General features: G+C 41.6%; 1 protein-coding gene across 7 annotated transcripts in view; it reads left to right on the forward strand.

Annotated features, from left to right (window-relative positions):
- st3gal3b (ST3 beta-galactoside alpha-2,3-sialyltransferase 3b) overlaps nucleotides 1-25,069 on the forward strand; it is a 57,707-nt gene that overhangs the window by 27,012 nt on the left and 5,626 nt on the right. For all 7 annotated transcript variants that reach the window (XM_037786442.1, XM_037786443.1, XM_037786439.1 and 4 more), the window contains 5 exons: nucleotides 4,300-4,394; nucleotides 10,470-10,533; nucleotides 10,627-10,722; nucleotides 11,372-11,558; nucleotides 22,656-22,802. In XM_037786442.1, coding sequence (XP_037642370.1) covers nucleotides 4,300-4,394; nucleotides 10,470-10,533; nucleotides 10,627-10,722; nucleotides 11,372-11,558; nucleotides 22,656-22,802 — 589 coding nt within the window. The remainder of the gene's footprint in view (nucleotides 1-4,299; nucleotides 4,395-10,469; nucleotides 10,534-10,626; nucleotides 10,723-11,371; nucleotides 11,559-22,655; nucleotides 22,803-25,069) is intronic.

The raw sequence follows: 25,069 nt of genomic DNA on the forward strand, positions 1-25,069 counted from the left end.
GTCAGCGGGAGAAAAGCTAAAGCTGTCACTCGAGCATACCAAGACACATGATGTCACTCCTCGAGCCGACTTGGCCTTAAGGGTTTTTGAGTCAGAAACAGAGAAGCCCGCACATTCCTCTCCAATCTTTCCTAGTTTCTATCATGTTTCTATCATCTTCTCCCCCCACCACAAAACCCTGACTGTGTCCTTGTGATCCCCCTGTTACACAAAAGAACCTTTGTCACCCGAGTACAAGGTCCTCCATCTTTCTCCTCATTGCATCCTAGAGCCTTCGAGGCTTTCTCTGTGAGCGACACCAACAACTTCCTGTCCTGACTCATCATCACACGCTTCCTGGTACCCGGCCCACACAATCCACACAATCCTCCACGGCCCTCTCTGATGTCATTGGCCCCTTTTGATTTTTCTATTTGCCTCTATTTGCCGCCCATCTCAGCTCGATCTATAGCGCATTGTCCCAGCGGCATTCTCGGAGCTAAGCTAATAGAGGGGCAATTTACCACATTGCTGAACAATAGCCAGTGGCACTTCAATGCAGTACTTGAGCTAGTTATGGGGCAAACTCGCCAACCCATTTCCAAGAATAAGTATTGAATCCAATTTATCTATTGCCCGAGGGTGCACAATTACGTTCAAAGCTTTAAAAGATACAGTATACCAGTTCAACCAGTAAATTCCAATACATAACAAAAGTTTTTCACTTGTTTTATATATTCACATATTTTACTTTTTAAGGCTGTTACACACCGCTGGAGTTTTTTTTTTCGTGCGATTAATTTGCATGTCAATATATTTTTTCGAACTGTTGTTTTTGTCATGTATAATTTCATACAGAATGTGAATATTACGTGGCGTGATTTTTTTATTTTTTTTTCAGAACAAGGGCGATTTTATGAGCTTTCGCACCACGAATAAAGGCATCAACCAATCTTGTTGTGCCGAACAGGTTGAGTTGCGCCTATATTTATGAAACAATAACACAGAGGCTCCGTAGTCTGAACCAGAATGCCAAACTTTATTACTCCTTTCAATCTTGACAAAGGCAGCGCAGACCAGACCTAATCCTTCCGTTCTTACCTTTCACAGTAAAAGCCCTAGACATTAGGGATGCACTGATTTATCGGCTGAATATCTGTATTGCCTTGTTGACTGCCATTGTCCTATTGGCAAATTATATGACAATTGCCGATCCTCCAAGCCGCGCAGCCCGTGCAGCAGTCCGCCCCCCATACCGAGACCCAGTACCAGGTGAACAGAGTGCAAAGACCGTGTAATGAAATGCTGAATTACTTTAAAGCAGCTCAGTTATTTATTTATTTTTATAATGAAGAGGTTTGTTTCCCAGGCGCAAAATGGGAATAAATAACAGCAAAAACAAAAACATCGGTATCAGCATCAACTATTGCCTAATTGTTTTTTTTAAATCTGTATCGGTCCAGAATTTTGTAATCGGTGCATCCCTACTAGACATATAATATTTGAGTATTTTGTATTTTCGTGTCTTTTATTTGTCATGCCCCCAGTGTGTGAAGGCCTTTTTAAAGTATTTTTTGTTCACTATTTCATTTGCAATCCTGTCACCAACCTTCCTATCTAATAAAACAGGCTGTCTCTCCCTGCCTGTGTGATATTCCGCTCAATATTCTGCTCTCAAAGTGTTTTAAGTAATTCTACCCAAAACATAGGGGATAAAATATACAGAATATATTGAATGACTTGATAAACCAACTCTAAATAACACCATCCGCCGCGCTGACAGCTGTAAATTGCCGCGCTGCTTAACAAGACAGACGAAGCAGTTTTGTGGAACTGCCCTCTACCTATCTGAGAGGCTACGTGTTAACAATGTCCTCCCTCTTAATGACTTCCTCTAATCAGCCGCACGTGTCGGATCAAAGTTCTGCACAACACAGAACCCCCACTGGGAGCCCGCTGATTACTACCACCTTCAACCCAGTCACACGCAGGTCAATAAGCACAATTAATGCCGCACTTTGTGTAAGTTTGTGTGTATGTATGCGTTTGTAGTGTAAGTGTATGGTTGAACTGACAAAAATCGAGCAGTTTGTGATTTATCGCGTCCTGTGTGAAAAGGAGTCAACCAATTAACATCTTGTTAGTTAACTTAGTCTGCAGTTGTATGTTTACCAAGCAAAAACAAACCAATTTAAAAGTCTTTGTTAGCATTTCGTTCAAATAGGTGTGGCCTACAGTTCAGCTGTTAGAGAAAACCTACTTAACCTCTTGCAGTGAGGTCCTCTCGTGGCTCTCCCTCTAATCATCTCCTGCTTCCTCCATGTTTGTCTTCTCCGAAGCCCCCTGCCCTGCAGAATCCAATTTATTTTCCACACCTCCCCTCCCCTTCGCTTTACCCAAAACTGTTTGTATTGGAGCCCTAAATCAAGTGTTGGCAGTGAACTTGAAGCGGCACGGTTATGAAAATATTGCCCGTGAGAGATGGACCTAGAAGAGGAAATGAGCACAATGCGTCCCTGCCTGTTGGCTGTTTTGGGAGCCCTCACTTTTTTATTTAACAACAAGCAGCCCCCCGTCTCTCTGCTTTGTCAGGATGTCAGTGACTGACTGTCGGTCAGGGCTCAGTGACTTGCAATGGTCCTGCGTTATTTATAGCCCCTTCTGGCCTCAGAAGTCTTGGCTTTAATGAATCTCCATTTGTTTTGGCAGTACAGAAGTCTCTGAGTGTGTGTGTGTGTGTGTGTGTGTCAGGTGATGTGGGGAGGAGAGAGAGTCATACACAACTCCTCTGGAGTCCTCTCTCTGCTTTCACGCTTTAAATCTGGAGGATAATGAGGGTATCAAAGACCGATTAGGGTGCTTAGAAGAGGTTTAAGCTAACCGGAAGGCCTCCCAATAACGTCGGCCATGTTTGGTCATTGTGCCTCGGAGCTGCACATATTTCTTGTGAACCCATGGCAGTGTTATGGGAACACGCTATCCAAGATTCCTGCTGAGAAACAAGGGAGTGTGTGATGGTGCTTGTGTGTCCTCTCCTGATTCCAGTTTAAAATGCCTTTGCTAGTTAGTGTAGTCTGTCGGCTGTAGCCGCCATAATTTATGGTTGGTGAGGAAGAACAACTGTGTTTGTGTGTGTGTGTCTCTGTGTGTGTGTATGTGTGTGTGTGCCGGCCAACCACCAGCCCCTCAGCAAGATGCAATAGTTATGTTGCTGGCGGTCTGGTTTCCGCTTAATCTCTGCAACTGTCTTCTAGCATAAACAAAATAATACACACCAGCTCAATAGATCTCTCCAAGGCGCCTAGCATTGTCTTTCCTGTGTGTGTGTGTGTGTGTGTGTGTGTGTGTGTGTGTCCTGATTGATTATTTAGGTCTGACACGGAAACGCATGGAGCTCCGTGCATGTTAACGTCCGAAAAGAGACAACGAGTGCGGCTGTCTCTCTCCTCTCGCCCCCCCCCCCCCCAGTTTGACAGCAGGTCATAAAAACACACATTCATCCTCGAGCAGCCACACTTGCAGAAGTGGCACGTAGCCCAGCACTCGGGTCGCATGCGTGACTAAGAGGAAATGGCTTCTTTTGATTTTAGAGCCGCGATTAATCAAAGAGGGACACACAGACACACACACACACACACACACAGACACACACACACACACACACAGTCATACACTAGGCACACACGATAAGGAAGAGGCAATGCTGGAAGAAGCAGTTCACGGGGCATTAAAAACACTGGTCACAGACGTGTTTTTTGAATATCAAACTCAATTAGTTTTTTAATTTGGCAGGATGATTTGCTTTTCAGATATTTCATATTTTCGGCTCAACCAACTTTTTACACTCTAATTCAGTTTGTAGAAACCGTCTCGCCTAAAATCATTTGAGGAAAAGCATTCTGGCGTGAGTGTACAATCCCAGCAGTTTTATCAAAACTGTGTGTCAGCTGGGATTTCGGCCTGGGTGGATAGGTTATGTTGATTGGTTATGCACTGCTACACTATTCTCAGTTTTTATGACCCGCTTAGTTTTTTAACTTCCGTGCTAATGCGTGTGCAGGCTTTGCTTATTTTGGGAGGCTTTAGCACGGGAGGTCGGGATGCTATTTGATTAATGACAATGGAACAAGTGATTCGTTTATCACTTTGTGGCTTGAACTTTGCCGTGTTTGTTATAACACTACTGTCCCAGGCAGGTGGAGCAGCAGGAATTATGGGAAGCCACAGGGTTTGTCCTAGGAGAGGAGAAGAGGTGTGGTAGGTGGGCAAATGCACAACAAAAATAAATAATGTTTTTTTCTTTCCTGTGTCTCATTTCAGGTTCATGAAACCAGCACCCATGTTTCTTGATCGGAACTTCAAACGTCTAGCAAAAGTCAGCAATTACTTACCTCCATTTGGATTCAAAACGCAAGGTAAGAACAGTTCATTTCGATCTATTTCCTTCCACTAGAGAATACATTTCTTGAACAGTGTGGTCAAGCATGGTGCCCATAAAAACAAATTTGGTCTGGTGTGCAGACGTGCTAATGTTAATGCCAACACTGTGTTCTTAGCGCTGCTGTTCCTCTGAGGTTTAGATGCTGTGTGGGAGCTTGACAGCGGCTGCATGTTACAGTACTTTGTGCCTGCAGTTGCCTGGCATCTCAGAGTAATAAACCATCTGATTGAGTTGGTACAAAGCTCAGATTTGTGTATTTTCAAATATTGCCCAGATGATTCACAGTTTTGTTCCAAGTTGCCAACATTACACTTGGGTCAAAAGGTGATGAAATGTAACGTAAGGGGCTGCCAGTCTTCTTCCCTTCATCAGGCATCAGCCGGCTTCTTATACTGTATCTGCTTGTGACACCATTGATGTAACTTGTGAGACTCGTCGACAAACTGTCAGCGTCTCTTATTAGACGAGTTGTTCTGTACCCTGATAGTCAGACTGAACGGTCATTCTGTTGCTCCGTTTTAAATTGCTGGAGAGAATCAAGGATGTGGGCAGCGATTCAGAGGTATGAAACCAACCAAATACCTGCTTTCCTTTTTAAACTCTCTCCAACGTTTCACTCTGATGGTTCAGCTGGGGAGAACGCCAATGTTCTGCTACTTTGCACTTTTCATCATTTGGTCGTGGCTGGTGTTTTTGGCAGAATATATTCTGCCTGTGGTTTATTACTCTGCCTTGTCCTGAGTTGAGAGAAAGTGAGTTAGGTAATCCATCACAGTGTACATTTAGTCTTTGCCAAAGTTGTGCCATCATTAAATAGTAATGGATTTTGGATTGTTTTTTAAAAGCAATGGCTAAACGCCTTTTTTAATGCAAGAAATAACCTAATTTCACTTCATCCATGCCTTGTTGTTGTTTGACTTCTTCCTGGGAAGGCATGGGTTTCAATTGCTGGTTCCATTTTGGATCTGGTTCCTGGTTGGCAAAATACTCAGATTTGTTAAACTCTGCAGCTGATCACCTCACGTCAATTTAAGAATCTCCCAGTTAAAGATTAATTGATATATCAATATGTTAATCTGATCAACTAAATGATTCTGAATAGGGACCTTCAGTATTTGGAGTAAGCAGCAGGTGACGTACAGTAGGCTACGGCTGTTCATTGAATGTCATGTATTGTGCTGCTCATCTAATAACCTGCTATATGGCATATTAAATATAGTTTTACCACTGGTCAGTTTTCATCATCGAACTCCGGCTCAGCCAGTGTTGTAATCTTCTGACCAGGATGAAACAAGATTTTTCATAAGTTTATAATACTCTTATTGTACCATGCCCATAGGTCAGAATACATCCATATTTTCTAGTCATTTTATATACAGTGTAGGCACCGTAGCCTTCTGTGTTTGTCATAATAACACCCACATCAGTGATGTTCATTTGTTTGTGAGATAAATTCTATCTTGGGACCAGGAAACTCGTACGTCTCCCAACACTCCAACTTCAATGTTTCCACACACAGTGCTTGTGCTTGTTCCCTGACCTTAACACACTCCGGCACTTCAGATATCAAACCAGTACACAATGCCATGGGAACTGAAGAGATAACATTGGCTTCAGTGGCATGCTCTGTCACATATTTTCCAATACTCAGAAGCAGAAGGTACAGTGAATGTTACCTTTGTGCTCTGGCAAGCTCTCCGCTGTCATACGAACACACACACACACACACTGTCTTAGTCACCATCAAAAGAGCACTCCCTGTGTGAGTGTTCCACCTGGTTTCTGTTTTCCTCCACGGACTGCGATGGCAGTGGGGTTTCCCTTTTAGTGGTACTCATGTGGAGAGATGATACGTGTGGATCTTGAATAGAACGCCACAAAGGATTCCAAATTGGGAACGTGGAGTGGAGGTGGTGGGCGGGGGGTTTATTTTTACTTTTTATTCTGCCAGGAGGTATCTTTGACACACATCAACCACAGCAGAGAACAGTAAAGCTGTGTTGATTCGGTCTCAGAGGAAAAAAAACATACTGCAGGATGCCAGTCAGCCACTGAACGGTCAATTTGAGGCTAACAAGCTATATTTTACATCCATTGTTAAATATGACTAACTGTATATAAAGTTATTATCTCTAAACGATGTCTTTCTGCAGTCCAAAGTGAACTTAGTACGGTTGTTAACTAGGGCTGTCCAAGTTAAAGCAAACTGGTTTTAACGTTACTTATATCTTTAATGCACCTTGCGATTTTTAGGTTGTATCGGGCTCAGTTTAAAAGCTAGAGTGAAGATACTGGCATCATATGTAACTAGACCTAAACTTAAGGAATCCATTGGTACCAACAATGTCATACTAGCTTGTAGCGAAAGAGGTTAAATAACACTCCAAACTTGTGCTAAATTTTGACGAGGAAAACCTGTCATGGTCTAATCAAAGGGATCCCTTGACCTCTGACCTTAAGATATGTGAATGAAAATGGGTTCTATGGGTACCCACGAGTCTCCCCTTTACAGACATGCCCACTTTATGATAACCACATGAAGATCTTGACATTAATTTAGCAGAGTGCAGATTGCACTACTTTGATTATGAATATAATTGCATCAACATAACCAGAGTTTGATGTTTATACACAAGTTCAGTCACATGACCACACTGTTGACATGAAAGGTAATTCAATGCTTTTATCTTTTTTTGTAACACGAGACAAGAGCAGGTGCACACGAGTATAAGTACATTCATAAAAAACATTAGTAAAATATAACATCAGTCTCATAGAGCGTAGCCAAAACACAGCAACGTTGTTTTTTTTGAGACGGTGATGTATTGAACCTCCTGAAGTTTCAATTTTAGCACTATTTGCAGCAAGTGAGTGAAGTCGTGCCCTCATCAACTTATTCATTTAAAATCAAATATCACTATATTTTTGGTGATAATGTATCGATTCTCAGTAACGCTGTATCGATTTTAGATTAATATTTTATATGCAAACATGAACTCAGTAAATTATTTCATTTGCAAAGAGATGCACCCTCTCAGTGTATGTGCCCTCTCAAAGTAGTGCTGTGATGTTGGATGTTACAGGGATTCTGATAAATGAAAATGCATATCCTACTGTTGTGATTGCATAAATTTTTTTTAACTTATTTAACTCAATGGTGCACATGGTGGTGTGTTCTTTATACTATGATAGTTTTCCTAAAATTAGATTTAAAAAATCACAATATATTGCCTTTCCTACAGTATCGCAATATATTGAATCGTAACCCCTGTATCATGATACGTATCGTATCGCAAGATTTTTGCCAATACACAGCCCTACAAATGATATTTTTTTCCCTTTTTTACCATGGCTGTTGATGCCGAGTTAAAAGGCTACTAAAGTGCAGGCCTGACAAATACCACTCTCTCATCACATGATTCTTTTATATTGTTTAGGCTACACTCTTCCCAACAACGCGTCTGTGTTTATGCGTTGCGTGATGCTTCCGACCCTCCTCCATGTTACCAGTAAAGATTTTTGTCATTTCAAGAGTTCCATGTTGGACCAACGTCTGATCTTTCAGCCATTCGTCTTCCGCTCCACCACGAGACATACTTTGCTGAAATGTTTACCTCGGGTACTTATAACAATTAGCTTCCAAGTCGTCCTCTGGAAGAGAGTCCTGCCCATTGTGATTTTTCACTTTTCACCCGCTTGGATCCAGGTGTGGTCCTCGGCCTTGTGTTTATGCTGCTCGGGGTGATGCTTGACGCCAGACATCGACACCACATCCAAACAATGGGCTGTTTCTCTGCTCGCCTCTCCTCAGCAGGTTAATCATTAGGATCGTTAGCCAGGGTGAATGGGGATGTAATATGTCTCACAAACTGCTTTGAGGCCCCAGTCTAAACTCTCTTGTTCTTTCCCTCCCTTTACTCTCGCTTTTGCTGTTTCTCTTGGCCCCCCTTTGCAGACTATGTGCTATATGGTGATTATATTAAGTGAAGTAGAGAGGGCAATGAAAATGCCTCTCATTTTTTAACAATGTGACGCAGGGAGACTCTTTTTCCATATGGGATGCAAATAAAGGGAAGATGATTAACTGCGATCATTAAATCCGAGTAGTCCTTCTAGGGTGCTTCCACATTGCTACAAATGTATTATGGGTCAGAAATAGTAACAACTGTAATGGAATCTGCTAGTGGTGTAAGGGGCTGTACACATGCCACGTCTTTTTGAACGCTCAAATCCATTGTTGTCAATGTAGACGTGCAGCAGGTGTGCTCAAACACGAGTGTGACGCCTTTGCGGTGCTGGAAAACCATTTATCTTAGTTTTGATTGCATTTAGTTTAGTCAGTGGAGCTGGCGTTTTCCATGCAGTTTTAGACGCAGCATGTGTAGGACCCCTAAGGGTACACAAAGTTCACGATTCGGTATGCACCTCGGTTTTGAGAGAAACGGTTCGGTATATTTTCCGTACAGTAGGGAAAACAAAGAAAATGCAGAAAATATTTTTTTTTTTGATTTATTTTGAAAATTATAAACATTCTACAGATGCTCATTGGCCATAATTCTTACTATAACAGGCACTCAAATACTGGCATTATGTCAATAAAAGATAAATAAATAACAAAAATGAATAATAAAAATGTCTAATGTAAATGTAACCCAGTTTCCTCCTGGGGATCAATTAAGTATTTCTGATTCTGTAATGCTGAGGAAAATGCACACATGAAGGGAGGCACATTGTAGCAAAACAGTTAAGACCATATGCTTTAATTCTGTATTGTTTACGATCTAGTGTGGTTGCATACGCAGAGATAAACACTCATAACATTAGTTATTACTTTGGCATGCTCTGACTCTGCAGTGGGAGGCTGCCTGAACGCTGTGGAGAGAAGGACTCGCCGTCCAGTCCGTTTTTATTTAATTCGGCTAATCGACACATTCAGGTGACCCTGTCGTAAATTAAATGTTTGAAGTGAATCCACACAGATATACCTGACTTCAGTTTAACAGTGTCTGCATACAGTTTGACACAAATCATTGTCCGTTGAGCTTGATTAATCCGGCTAACCGGGCTAAACCAACTAGCCTGCTACAGCTCACAACAACTGGTGCGCTGTCAAAACTTTACAGTTCTGTTCCGCGTGTGTGAGCAGTAGACATAAACAGCTACATACCGAACCGAACGTCCTGTACGCGTACCATAACGCCCCCAGAATCTGCAAATTTAGGATATCATCATGGTTATAAATTACAAGTACGAGAGGTCTAAAAAGTCAGGAGAAGAGAGAAATATATGTAATATCTAATACAGGAAGCATTACTCTAGCAGAATGCCCCGTAGAACATGGCAGGAATGTGCGCTATGGCTAAACATCCCCGTTTCTCGCCCTGCGATCAGAAGGGTGCTGGCAACGCAGGGAGACAGGCTCGGCATCGCCCACTTAACCAGGAGAATGTGCTTGTTTGAAAACAGCATTCCTCTCTGAGTGCTTTTATGGGAGAGTTTCTACATACACACGCATACCATCCTGAACCCTGTATGTCTGTTTCTCCCTGATTCACTCCTCTCAAGAACACAACAGCTCTTTTCTCTCCGTAATCCCCATCACCACGGTTTTTGAGGGCTGATTGGTCGCTCCTTATCTGTGGCTGAATAAACGGAGAGAGGTGTTCTTCTCCAACTGTCTTGAGACCACCTAGATTGCCGTATCTCTGTCGAAGTCCTTGGCAGTTTGTTAATCTTTTAAAGCAGCAATGCCTTCAGTTTTGTAATTTTCATTATTAACGAACATCACTTCATCCGTGATGTTGAAGTGATGCACTGCTTCATAAAGAGTGCTTAAGGTGACTGACCCTGATGATCGTTTTTCTCCCATTCATTGCCAAGAAAGCAATTATCCGCCAATGTATCTATACACAAACTGCTGTGGACGATTACCTACATAAGTATTTACATTTAGTACACTCATGTAAGAAGTGCAGCGTAGGTGACAACTTCAATCTAATCTTAATTGTCCTCTCATGGTGGTTCTCTTTTTCTTTTTTTTCCTCTGCAGAGAGAATCATAGACGGCATTTTAACTGTCACGAAAAATTACGGGCTTGGAGAGGAGCTGGACAGGTAATCATTGCTACTCGCCCACATCAACGGGAAGTCCTGTTTTTGTCTATCCATCACTTGTTAATTTGACTAACTGACCCTCCTGCCCTGCAGTCTCAGCTGTAAAAGATGCATCATTGTGGGCAACGGGGGAATCCTGTACAACAAGTCTCTGGGCTCTCGTATAGATGACTACGATGTCGTAGTGAGGTAAGATGACGCCATCGTAAAATACAGTATATGAATGTCTGAGCAATTTGTCCTTCAAAACAACAGTATTGTGTATTAGCTAAAAGGATGGAAACGGTACCATTTGTGATATTTAAAGGTGCAATTGATGACATTCAGCCACTAGATGTTGCACTCGATGTTGCATTTACTTCACAACAAGTCGTTAACAAGCACTTTACGTCAGTCTCATCCATTTATCCGTTTTTTCCCCACTAACTGACGACACAGAGACGTGATACCAACGTCGTTATACTATTGGCTCACAAGCCTTGTTAGAAGTGGGAACCGAACGTCAGATATCTTGCACAGAGATAAACAAAACATCAATTTTGGACCCGCCAAAATTATTAAAATCATTAATTCACAATCAGAATAATTATTTTCAGGAAAAGCCATACTTTTGTTGGGCACCTTTCTAAAGGCTCTGTAGATGTATTCTTTTTGAAAAAATATTCGTCAACATAAAAATGTTATCAACAAGAGCTTTAATACATCCTGATTCGCCTTATTAAAGTGCATATACAGTAGCTGATAGATAAATAAAAACATCCCAGGTGCTTAACGTCTGAACCGTGGGCTGTTTTTAACCCACTCACACTCACTAAGACCTTTTGTTTTGTGCTGGCAGGTTGAATGAAGCTCCAGTAAGCGGTTATGGCAAAGACGTGGGGACCAAAACCACCCTTAGGATTACCTATCCAGAGGGAGCTATCCAGAAGCCTGACAACTATGAAAAAGACTCTCTTTTTGTTTTTTCCGCTTTCAAACCACTGGATTTCAAGTGGCTCAGACAGATGGTCTTCAAGGAGAAACTGGTAAGGAGATTTTCTTTTTTGAGAAATCTTAAACATATTAAACACACACACACGCACAACCCCCGAAAGATATAGGAATGGCCACTCAAAGCTACTGAGAGCAGAGGTGTATCATCAGGCTCTCTTTCTCATTTTAGATTCTTCCACATTATTTTTTGACCTGCACACACTGAATTACACTGCAGAGACTTTCTGGTTGTCTAAATGTGTCTTAATGTCTGTGTTTTGTTGTAGCAGAACATAGCGGTCTAACCTATGATCACATTCTGTACATTCCTTCCTGTGGAAATGTAAGCCGTTTTCCTAAAGGGGTTAAGAGGACGACATGCATCTCTAGTATATAATGGGGATGTTCTAGATTGTTTGAATCGTTGATGTGGAAGGGACAGTTGAGAAAAAACAATGACTACAGGCACAAGTTATTTTTTTCTTCTTTCTCTGTTAATTTTCGTCATGATACTTTGCCAGTTTCTCGTACAGTATATTAGGTTGTACCCCTCTTAACCTGTTCTCTCATATGTTTGGATGTTGCTGTACTAATATTAATAATTAATTTACCTCATAATGAATCTTTTGAGTGTCCTTCGGAACCTCGTGAGTGCCGCAGTTAAATGACAGGCTGTGAAATGGCCTTTTAATCACAAGGGTCAGACTGAATAGCTGGCTTTTCCCTTATCTTTTTAAGTACAGAAGGCAGACGGCCTTATTTAATGTAGGCTCCCGTGTCCTTTTATATCCATTGTCACTAAAAAAGCTCCCATGAGCACTTTCATTTTGTTCTTGTTGAACAGTTTCTAGTATCTCTTTGAGATATTTGGAGTCCATTCAACTCCAGAGCAGTGGGAGTACTTAGTAAAAAAGCTCTTCATAGAGTCATTAAAATAAAGGTAGTCATATTTTAATAAAGATAGCCGTATTTTAAAGGACCATACCAGTGTTTTTACATGTTTTACTACAAATCTTAATTATTTTTTACATCAGTGCTGACTATTTTCCAAAGAATAAAGTATATCTAAATTATGAATATTTAAATATTACTGCAATTTATTGTAAAATAACTAATAATTGACTCACTACTGTGAGTATGTTGTAGCAAATGGGCTAAACCATTTAAAAAACACTTGAACAATCCTTAAAGGTTGTACACAGCTGAACTCTTTTTGTACCTCATTCTTCACAAGGGATGCCTCTGTCTAATATGGCAACCCACAATTGGGGAAACCTGCTTTATTTTCCAGCACAGCTGTGTGACTTTGAGTGAGCAGCTGCCAGCTGGAGTTTTTTACAAGGTGACATTTGTCAAAATCGTATGAGTGAGGGAAAAAATAAAGAAGAAAAGGACAATACCATTATAATAAGGGATGGAAAGGGCATACAATGTCAAGCTGAAACTAAGTAATGGTGTGAAGTTGGATTAAAGGTTGAGAGAACAGAGGAAAGCTAGATGGAAAGGAGGACAAAGTGAAATGGGGTAAAGGGATAATAGCAGGGGAAAAGAAAATGAGCAGTGGAAGGTAATAGTAAAGTAAAATGGGGGGAAAATAGCTTGCTTGGCTGGCTGATGGCCCCTTCAGCCTTTGATAGGGCCCAGATTTTTCTGGTGTGTCAGAAGGAGAGGACAGTGGAAATGGCTGCCCGGGATAATTGATCTGGCCCCTGGCGTCCGACTCTCTTTGATCTGCTGAGGAAGGGAAGAATGGTTCTCATGGGTTAAAAATCAGGGAACAAAAAGAAAATCAGTGCTGTTTGGTCGGAGCCTTGATGATGATATGGAAGAAGAGAACTGACAGATGTGCAAAGACCTACCTATGGATAGCCTTTTTTTTTTTTTAAACACATCTGCAGTAGTTGATTTACTATCATATAAATATATCACTCAATGTCCATTTTTCCTGTGTAATTTACTCCACTTAAATGTTGGCATTACATTAAGAATCATTTCTTTTTGGTACAGCATTGTAGATAAGCTCAGTTCATTGTGTCACTGTCAGAGAAATCATTTATATACATCCATATAACATCACACATATATCACACAAACCATTTTTTGAAAACTGAAAATGAAAACACACTGTGAAAGAGTTAGTTGTAAAACGAAAACCCGACAAATCCCAGACCGGACACCGCCGTGGTAGCGACCTTTCAATCACAAGGTAGCCACACCCTAAAGCATACCCTGCTTTATGGTCTATTTGACTCTAAATGGGATCATAATTTACTAAATAAACATCATTCTCTATTGATGAAGACTTGAAAGTAGCGATTGAGACCATAAACTCATGTTTATAATGTTTACTGAGGTAATAAATCAAGTGAGAAGTAGGCTCATTTTCTCATAGACTTCTATACAATTAGACTTCTTTTTGCAACCAGAGGAGTCGCCCCCTGCTGGCTATTAGAAAGAATGCAAGGTTAAGGCACTTCCACATTGGCTTCACTTTTCATAACTGGCGATTGCTCACTGCCCTCGGCCCGTTGGGTGTGTTTGGCTGTGTTGCTTTTAGTACCCGTTATTGTGCCATTAGATTATTGTTAGAGTACGAGTTGGTGTGTCAAGAAGGTCGAGGAACTACTGTATGTCCCTTTCTTCATTGTGTTATAATTATATTTGCATATTATGTAGATGTGTCAGGTTAAATTAATAGATCATTTAGATTAATTTAAATTACTAAAGCACTTATCGGTACGTGCTGATTTAAAAGCTTGTTATTATACACATCATAGCCATTACTGATTACTTCTTGGAAATGAGTGGCGGGTAGATTTTAGCACACAAGTAGCATAAAAGCAGAGACAAATGATGACCCGTTACCAGGGCAACAATATCTGTTTACTATGGAAAAAACCCTAACATGAAAGGAACTGTTAAAAGACTGCTATCTTAGCTTCATTGTATCAGACTAATGGAAACATAAACATGAAGAGGTGTTTGTGTGTATGTACCTGTGCCTTCTGTGAACTCAGGGACACATTTCCTAAAACAGTGAGTCATTAATGTGTTATTTATTTTTTTACAAATTTCCCCTCATTACTAGACAAATCAATAAAAGGCAACTTGGTTTGAGAGGATATGCAGCAGGAAATCCTCACCAAGTAGCAGCAAAGCATCCCCTCGCTTTGCTTTATATCCATTTAGTCCATCCCGGAGGGAGACGTAATGTAACTTAGGACAGCTGTCCTTTGGGAGCTTTTTACGTCTCTTGGTCTAGCAGGGGAATTCTTTGTGTAACCTGCACACTCACAGCTGCGAGGGATGCAAACCCTTTTCACTCTCCTTCTGCGGTTATGAAAGAAATTGTATTTTCTTCTTCTTCTTCTTCTTCTTCTTCTTCTTCTTATAAAAGGTTAGTGGGCGGTGCGCAGTTGTTGTGCAGCCGCAAGTGACTCATCCAGTGAGAGTGCTCAGCAGACTATCGTGCGCTTTTGTTGCCTTTTTCAAATGCCTACAGCGCGGCTCTTGGATCGCTGAACAGAATATAAATTAGCGAGGCAATTTCCCAATCTGTTATTTAGTGTTTTTGTACACTCTCACAAACACACACTCAAAAACGTCCTCTCGCTCACACGCGCACGAATTCCAGATTTGCAAACTTGACCTCGGTCCTCAGATCTCGCAGAAGCAGCTCCCTCTCTCTCTGAATGTGTCTCGCATTTTAGATGAGTGAAGCCGTCTACTACATATACAATTACAGCTTCCAGCTTCCCTAATCCCTCATTACCGCAGGTCTACGTGATTACGACTCCGACTTTGTCACTCCGCTGTAAAGTCCGACCCCACATACGCACCCGCCTGGTTGATTGCCCAGTTACATGCTGTTTACAAATGTGCTCAAACACGATTTCCACAATTGTCGATATTCTTGTTTTTTTCCCTATTTGTCTAGTTTTTGATTTTTGCCCCCATGCAAGGCGCGTGCTCACGGTTCATGCACACACAGCCGCGGTTGTTTGTATATGCGGGGATATTTTCAAACAGAGCCAGTGAAGGATATACAGCCGGTGGTAAACACGGGGTTCCAAGGTGGAGTGCCGGTGTTCTATCTCTCCTGTTTGTTTACAGGAGCTCTCCCTGCTCTCTGCGGCCTAGAGAGATAAATGATGGATGGAGACAATCTGAAGAAGGGAGTACTTCTCCTTTTTATAGAAATACAGCCAGGGGTTCTTACTCAGAAGTATCAAAATATTGTGGTGAAGCCGGTATTTTAAAAACATTGCACGTCTGTTAGGCAATGCGTGAAATTGAGCAAGGAATTACCAGAATAGCCAGTTGCTTCACATCATTTACAAATTCCCAAATGATCTCCTTCCTGCAAGAATATTGTTAGGAAGCATTTCCTATTCTTAATCTCTGTGTAACAGCCAGGTTTTTTTTTTTCAGTTTATAGACATGTCATTTTAGCCAAACAAGTTTATTGTAACTCTATCACCGACGACGCACCGTGGGACAGAAATAACGGCTATATGGCTCGATTTTTAAGCCCTAACATCTGTGCAGAAGCCCAAAGTAGCATGCATACATGCATTCATAAACATTTACATACTTGTAAACATGGATTTTGAACATGATCCAAGTGACTAACATAGGGTCCGGATGTCACTGATTACCATGAGTGTTGTGTTTCAAAAATGAGTCACCTACCTACGCTGCAATGATTAACACTCAGACCTCGGTCCTCATTACAGCAAAATATCCAAACGACTTGTCCTTTCTTAACTAAAGGTTCAAAGATAGGAAACATCCTACCGAGGCAATACCTCATGGCTGTGTCCTTTCCTGTCTCAGACCTCCTGTCTCATCTTAACTTAAGAAATCCTAATTATAACTGTAAATTTGATTCTTAAACCGGCACTCTTCCTGTCATGGCTGTGTCTTTGATTAGAATGTACCAGTCAGCTACTCAAGATGGATAAGCCATAATATCAATGGCTCTCACTTGTCACTGGCTAGCCAGCTTGCTATCATGGACACAAAAAGATAGGTGTTCAATTTTAGCTACGAGTTTTTGGATGTACTAATGGTGTCGGTGGAGGAGAGGAAACCCCACCTTTTTTTTTATTAATGAATGAATGAATCATCTTTGCTGTCGATATGTACCCATGAATGCGTCATCATACGGTCTGAGTAGCCTTTCAATCATATTTCAGTGTTCATGTTGTTCTCCGTCTTCAATGTCATTGCCATACAGACCTAACAACAGTACTGCTACCATTTTTGGCAGTTGTTTTTTAATTTAGGACGGGGTCTACGCCATCCTAATTTAGGATTCCTAACTTGAGAAATCCCAAAGTTAAGACGGTTCTGTAATATAGCTAAAATCCCATCCTAAGATAAGATAGGATTTTTTGCTAAATGCAGTAAGGAAACATGTTTCTGTTATACCAAAATCCTAAATGTCATCCTAAACTCAGATAAGATAGGATGTCAGACGTTTCTGTAATGCGCCCCTGTACTCTGGGTTCCTTTTAGTGGTGGGTTCTGATGCAGCGGATGTTGGATAGTTAAAAAAGTTATTTTTATAAAACTGTCACTATATCCTGACAATAGTGCATAAGACAGATAATCTGTGAAAAAAATCATGTTACTTTGCCCCCTCCTATTGTATTGCTCCTAATGGCATATGCAAGATTCTGCTGAGCCCGAACCAAAACAACCAATCAGAGCCGAGCTGGAGCCTTGCCGTCTCTGAGCAGCTGTCAATCACTTGTGAACTTCGATCAAACGGTCAAACTAGGCGGCGCTGATCAAATATGAATCAAAACCAAGCCCCGCCCACAGGCTGGAGCAAACTTCCTTACTTTACAGCTAAACAGTACACTACAACATGTTTCTGAAAACATTTGAGGTGAGAAATGGGCATTACAGTAACAGAATATTGATTCATATTTGATCAGCGCTGCCTAGTTTGACAGTTTGATTGGAATTTACAAGCTTTGCGAGCCGTGAGAACGAGGCTCGTGATTTTTTTCAGATTACCTGTCTCATGCACTACTGTCAGGACATAGTCACAAGACTTTTAAACGTTTTTTCATCATATTTGTGTGTGATCGACTGCAGCTTTAAGTGTTGATGCAAGTTTAAGGAGCACTTTGACATGCCAGAAATGCGTCGCTAGAGGCACTAATTAGTTTTTTAGTCAGATACCAGCAGGCCCTGCCAGTGACACCATGTTGCACATACAAGTCTTCAGTGTCACAATGCTGTCAAGCTTTGGCACTGTTTTCCCTGTTCGCCGTCATGGGAGTGTGGAGACGAGGGTTTCACACACTGGATAACCTAAGAGAGGCCAGGAAAAGAGAAACCACCATGACCTCAATGAGGGCAGAGGTCTTGGTATGTGTCAAGAAAAGCAAAGACAAATTGGCGAATGCTTCAGATTGCTGGCGAACAAACGGCAATAAAATAACCAAAAGCTGTTCAGAATTTTACCTCTAGGATTTTCGAAACAGTAATCCCCCCGCTGTGCATGTCAGCATTTACCAGCTGCTTTGGAAAACCTCTCGCTCCTTTCAAACATTCTTTCTGAAATGGTTCCTCTTCAGTGGACCACTTATGTGGTGAGACACTGCAACTCGTAAACTCAAAAGGTCCAACATGTACACATCGCTAATGACCTCCAGAACGAGCTTAATTGGGATCGTTAGCAGTTCGGAGCTGCCGTTTTTGTGTCTAAATTGCTCTAAGTCTACCTTCCGGAATCCAGTCCACCTCATTTGAGTCATCCTCTTCGTAAACATCAACCACATCCTCAGACAGCCAGATAGAGACGAATTGTACGACGGCTGCTTGCCAAGGAAGGACGAACATCTGTGTCATTGCAGTCGTATTACGGGATTATTCTGGAGAACACACAAGAAAGGTCAAAACGTACTACTTGTGGCGAACAGAAAGCTGAGGTTTGTCTGTGTTTGTTTACACTGTAGTAACCCAGCAGATGTGAAACTTTTTGTTCTTTGCTCTCACGTTACAGTTTTGCTCAGCGCTCCACATTTCTACACTTTTCACTCAGTCCCTCGGGAACTATAAGTTGAGCTCTCTGCTTCGCTCAGTGCATAGAAACATCTTAGTTTGAAGGTGCGTTAAGTTTCATTGGCCACACTGAAACCAAACCACACTGAAAACCATAAATGCAAGGTTGGATGACAAGTCCATGCTCTAAACCAAGCTGTTTCTTATTTAGGTATTTTGTGGAGTTAAGTGCATCTGTGCATTTTTTTAACTTTTCTGCAACTGGAAAAAGATGTCATCATGTTTATGTCTTCACCACCACTAGTCCATCGTTACTTTTCTCATCATTTTTAGTAGTTTTCTACTTGAATTAAATCGCGCCTAGATGTTTTGAGCACAGCTATATGAGGGGAATCTAATGCCTTCCTTACATTTTCCATTTTAGCACTAATTTCATCATCGTTCTTTTCTCCTGTATCTTTCAGTTCTCATCACTTTTTCCGTTACATTTAATCCCTCACTTGTCTTGGCTTAGAGCAGGTCTTCTCTTCGCCCTCTGACATTGTCTTGCTCTAATCCGGCGCTTTAAACTCCTTTGGTGATGGTTTGTATAGCTGTGATTTTCCTACAGCTGTGAAATTACTAGACAAATACACTTAGCCCTTTTCGAAGCTTCTGTTGTAACCGACAACAGTGACATAAAGAAACTGAGTGCTTTCATGGTATTAGTCTTCTCAGAGTGATGCGTTAATAGTACCTCAGTTTGCATCAATAACACTTGGGAAGCAACGCAACGAAAATGGACATTTTCTATGTTGTCATGAGAGTGGATGATGTCTTTACTCCAAGACATATTTATCTGGCTCAGTTGTCGCGTTAGACTTTCTTGTTGTCCGTCATTTTAACGCGGAGGGTTGTAAATATTCCGTCATAATCTATTATTACCCGTCATTTAAATTTAAATTTTTTAATGACAATAATACATATGCTTATTTAAAGGCAGAATCTGTGATTCTAATCCAATACACTTTTTGTCATATACAGCGAACATCTCCTGCTCCTCCTCCTACTGTCTGTTCTGCCTGTGTGCACTGCAAAAAATCCAGTGTTCATACACAGACCTACTGAAGACTTACTCTGACGATGGTTTAATGGCACCTGACTGGAGAATTAGCGGCACCATCTGTCCGTGAAGCTCCCTAATATTCGCATAACCATATTGGATGGAAACATGCATTAATTCCTTCTGCGCTAAATTGGGATGGAAACTTGACCACAAGTGGAATTGTAACGTCTCCGTTCACTTTCTTCTGACTGAGTGACGTCGACCTCTCTACGGTATATCTCCTTGCATTGGAAACAATTAACTCTCCCAGTTCAAGGTTGTTTTAACAGGTGCTTTATTGGAGCACACACGCCTCGCGCACACACTTAAATCTAATAATCCAGACCAATTTAACCATAAAGCTGTCGTAGGAGAGGGGAAACAGCCATTTCCTCTCTGACCACAGCCCAGCGACGGCCCGAACTCCCAAAGCCGCACACTTCTGTTCACCTTTGGGCGTGTGTGTGTGTGTGTCGGCTCGGTGAGTACGTGGTGTAAGAGCACTCTGCGGCTTCCTGTTCTGTAATGGTCAAAATGCCACCGACAAACTAATACACACTCACGTAGAGGTTAGCGGTCAGCCCGCAGTTGAAGCCACATCCTGTTCCCTTGAGGCTATTTGCTTTGAGCTTTGAGTACTACTTGTTGTACTGGTTGTTTAACAGTCTTTGACGAACATTTACATCATTGCTCATAATGTACAAGTTTGTTTAAACCATTATTTAACCAGTTAATTAAAGATGTCTTATAAATAAGATAGTTTGAGAGCTAAACAAGGGTGTTTTCATTACCTTTCCCTGTCCTGTCCATCCTAACTGGTGGAGGTTTGAGTTGGTGACCTTTTAATGTAAGCAACTTCCCACATTCCTAAACGCATAACAGTACCCACAACCCCCTCCCTCCTGACAGGCCTGAATCCTTACCTACTAATCGCTCGTACTTTTCTCAGAGCCACCTGTACTTTTGCCAGTTGTCTGTCTTCAAAAAGATCCCCGCCCCCGTGACATTTGCGTATACGTGTACATGTCGGGTCATTGCCGTGTAAAGCGGAGGGGCGTGTGTGTGTGTTGTGTGTCATTAGCTTCTCTCCTTCCAAGAATAAAAGAAAAAAAATGCATCACTCTCTTTTATTCGGCGTACACAGACGCGCACACATCCAAACAGCGCTGCTAAATAGATTCCTGGCAAACACAAGCTGTGTTGACAGGAGAGATGAGCTGCTGTTCCTGTCGCAGCTTGCCGAAAGGCACAGAGCCGGGCCCACGTTCAAAAAGAGCCGCCACTGTTGAAGCCACAAAGCCAGCAGACTTGTTGCTACTGCCTCTGCCAACACACACAAACACACACACACACACACGCACACACACAGTCGTGCATTGCTGTATCAAAGGCGGCCAGGCGACTATTTGAACAGGTGATTCCCATTTACATCTGCTGACCGTATTGGCTTCATGCCTTTTAGGAAGTCGCACTGTCAGGCGAGTCAATCACGCACTGCGAGTTGGTCACACGTTCGTTCATCAGTGAAAGTAAAGTTTTAAAGAGGACTGATTTGTTGGAGGTGTAATCGTGGTAATTAGCATGATAGAGACCATCATTTTTCAAGGGTAACTTTTTATGAATTTCTTAATAAATAGTGTCTGTTCTGGTATGAGTGAGTTGGAAGTGCATGGGTTGCATAATATTATTGAGATGGCTCTCCCGGCCTGTCTGACAGGTTGCCCTAGCGACTGATGATAATTGCCTTGTGTAATGATACGACCGTAGGTGTCGCAAAACACCCTCAGGTCAAGGAGTGATTTGAACCATTTCCTTTCAAATGCCATATTTAACCATGGATGTTTGATAGGGACACAACACCAGCAGATACTTGATGTAGATTTAAAGCTGCAGTGGGTAGAAATGGAGCGAATATGAATATATAAGTTGTTTTTATAAAACGATCGCTATATCCTGACAGTAGTGCATGAGACAGGTAACCAGTCAGAGCTGATCTGGAGTCTGCCGACCAGCTTCCGACCAAACGGTCAAACTAGGCAGCGCTGATCAAATATTAATCAATATTCTGTTACTGTAATGCCTATTTCTCTCCTCAAATGTTTTCAGAAACATCTTGTAGTGTACTGTTTAGTTGTAAAATGAGAACGTTTGTGACCTGGCAGCCATGTTGAGATCAGTTGAGGAAATACCAAGCACCGTCCACCAGCCGGAGCACAGCCAATAGGAACGCTCTCTCTCTCTGAAATGACCTGTGATTGGCCAAAGTATTTAGATATAGATTTTTTAAAGCCTGAAAATGTTGCCTAATGATGCTAAAAAAATTGTTGCATACTGAATATTTAACCACCATTTTCCACAATTAAAAATCATGCAACATAAAGCAAACTCCTTCATCAAGTCTGACCAAACACTGAAGCCACTGAATGTGCAACTTTGTCTGTCAGGGTCGCAGACGCTGTAATCAAGAGGCAGTAAGTTTCTGATGGAAAAGTCTGGGAGAATCATCATAATCATCACCCTTTTTAAGTTATCTGTCATTTTTCTCTCTGTTGTCTGGGTTAAAGTCAGGTGGAAACAACTTGATAAATGCAAATAATTGTAATAACAATATTGTGCTTAAATAATACGATCCTTCATATTAATCCATACCAAGCACTTTTTCCCTACAACTAATGAAACCTGTAAAGCACTCATCACTCCAAGGCAGCTGCACCCCTCACCCACTGCTTGATTCTCCTCCTACCGGGAGTCATAATTACTGATGTCCTGCGAGCCCCTCACCCTGACTCCATCCATTAAAAGCCCAAAGCCATTTCCCTAATCAGTGCTGGTAGGGGTCTGGCTTCTGGTTGGCTTCTGTGTTTTATGTCAGCGTTACGAAGGATAATCTCACTTTGATGTTGGGTTGGTAAACCGTGGAGGTGGCATCACGTGAATGACTCTGGCCTTGCAGAGACAAAACAGTCCAGTATTGATGTTGAAAACTACTAATTCATATTTTTCTTTTTTTCCCCCTATGCTATCTATTTCCTCGCCAATGCATCAGAGGGGTACAGAGGGTTTTTGGAAGTCGGTGGCTCACTACGTGCCTCGGGAGCCGACAGAGATGAGAATCCTCAATCCCTACTTCATTCAGGAGGCTGCCTTCCAGTTCATAGGCCTGCCCTTCAACAACGGCCTCATGGGCAAAGGGGTAAGACACACACAGGCATCAATGTAACAGAAACATGAGAAAGACACACACACCCAGCAGTTACATTGTGTTTTTCAAGGGAAACCATTGAACTGAGAAATCTGTATGCTGGATGAGTCGAGTCAGACTTTGGCTGCAAGTATTTTACATTTATATTCTACACACAGCACAGACATTGTGCTGGAATGATCATTATCTGTAGCACCACGCTGAAGCCAAGGCTGGATGACGACAGTACTGTATATGTATGATCTGCTCTTGAGTTGGACTTTACTTTAGTATGTTTGTACTAGGGCTGTCAATTGATTAAAATATTTAATCCAATTAATCGCATGATTGTCCATAGTTAATCGCAAATTAATCACACATTTTATATCTGTTCAAAATGTACCTTAAAGGGAGATTTGTCAAGTATTTAATACTCTTATCAACATGGGAGTGGGCAAATATGTTGCTTTATACAAATGTATGTATATATTTATTATTGGAAATCAATTAACACAAAACAATGACAAATATTGTCCAGAAATCCTCACAGGTACTGCATTTAGCATAAAAAAATATGCTCAAATCATAACATGGCAAACTGCAGCCCAACAGGCAACAACAGCTGTCAGTGTGTCAGTGTGCTGACTTGACTATGACTTGCCCCAAACTGCATGTGATCATCATAAAGTGGGCATGTCTGTAAAGGGGAGACTCGTGGGTACCCATAGAACCCATTTTCACCCCTTTGAAAATGGCCATGACAGTTTTTCCTCGCCAAAAGTTAGCGTAAATTTGGAGCCTTATTTAATCTCTTTCGTGACAAGGAAGACACTGGATTCCTTAGGTTTTCTAATTTCATATGATACCAGTATCTTCACTCTAGCTTTAAAACTGAGCCTGCAACAACCTCCGAAAGATCGATTGCGTTAATGAGTTAAAGAAATTATTGCCGTTGAAACTAATTTGTGTTAACGCACTACACAGCCCTAGTTTGTACTTTAATCTTTGTTTCTGGAGGAGGTTCTTTACCTCAATATGACTGCATAACCTCCACCATTTTCAAATTAAAAGAGGGAGAATAAAAGTAGATTTAAGAGGAGATTCCAAACAATTTATGATTATTGAAATTGCAGAAATGTTGAATACCTGCTTCAACCCTGGTCCAGTTTGAGTTCTACAGTACGTTATTGTTTTTATTCAGTGTTCAAAGTTGATGTATGTGCTCTGCTCGTGGAACATGTTTGTCTGGGCATGAGACTGCCGAATCAGGTCTTGACCAGCAACCAGAGTACAGACAAATATAAAGTAATGATGATGTTTATATTCATGTATTATGAACTTTTGCGTATGTGTGATTTGTTGCTAAGTAAAGGAGAATATTGTTAGAGAATTGGAGAAGACATGAGGAGTGTATCACCGTAGCTCTGCCCTCTGGGGCCACCAGAACACCCCTGCATGAACTCCACTCTGCAACATGTGTTCAACATGTGGGCATCTGGCCTGTGTGTGTGTGTGTGTGTGTGAGAGTGTGTTGGTCATTTGTGTTGGTGTCTGCAGTGCTGTCTCATACAATACAGGCTGCAGAGTTGTATGATTTGGCACATTGTTTCCCCAGAACACTTTCCTGTCTATCTTGTGACCATCATAGTTTATGTTTATGTATGTGGAAATTAATGAGGAGGCCTATTTGTTATACCAGTGTTTATGTTGAGTGTGTGTGTGTGTGTGTGAATGTGTGTGTAAATTAATCTGTATTAGAACACGCAGTAGGGGGTTGGCCAGCTGCTGGTTCAGCTCCACCTACCCTGAGGGCTGCAAATCAGGGTAATGATTTAAATGGGGCCTCCCTCCACTCTTTCTTCTGCACCCACTTTTTTTCCTAACACACACACACACACACACACACACACACACACACACACTCTTTTTTTTTCCCCCTCTCTTGTTCTCTAACATCCACACACAGCCCCCTGTACCCCCCAGATCTCTGGCAGCCCCAGGCGGTTAGGAAGCACAGTTCAACCCTGTAGATCAGTGTATCGTAGCAGGGGTCTGCAGGGGTCGCGTCTTAAAGGTAATAGTTAATCACCAAGTGCTCAAAGTCAGTTAGCAGCAGTGGAGCAGAACAAAGACAGAGGTACGAAGGAGGGAGGGAAGCAGATACATGAGAGGGATCGGACATCTGTCTCTGAGCTAGTGTCACAAACCATCATCAGTTTCAAGATTGTCTGAAAACAATGATACTGCACATGTTTTTGTCAATATTAATCCATGTGTTG

This window comes from Sebastes umbrosus, chromosome 12 (genome assembly GCF_015220745.1).
Source record: "Sebastes umbrosus isolate fSebUmb1 chromosome 12, fSebUmb1.pri, whole genome shotgun sequence".
NCBI lineage: Eukaryota > Metazoa > Chordata > Actinopteri > Perciformes > Sebastidae > Sebastes > Sebastes umbrosus.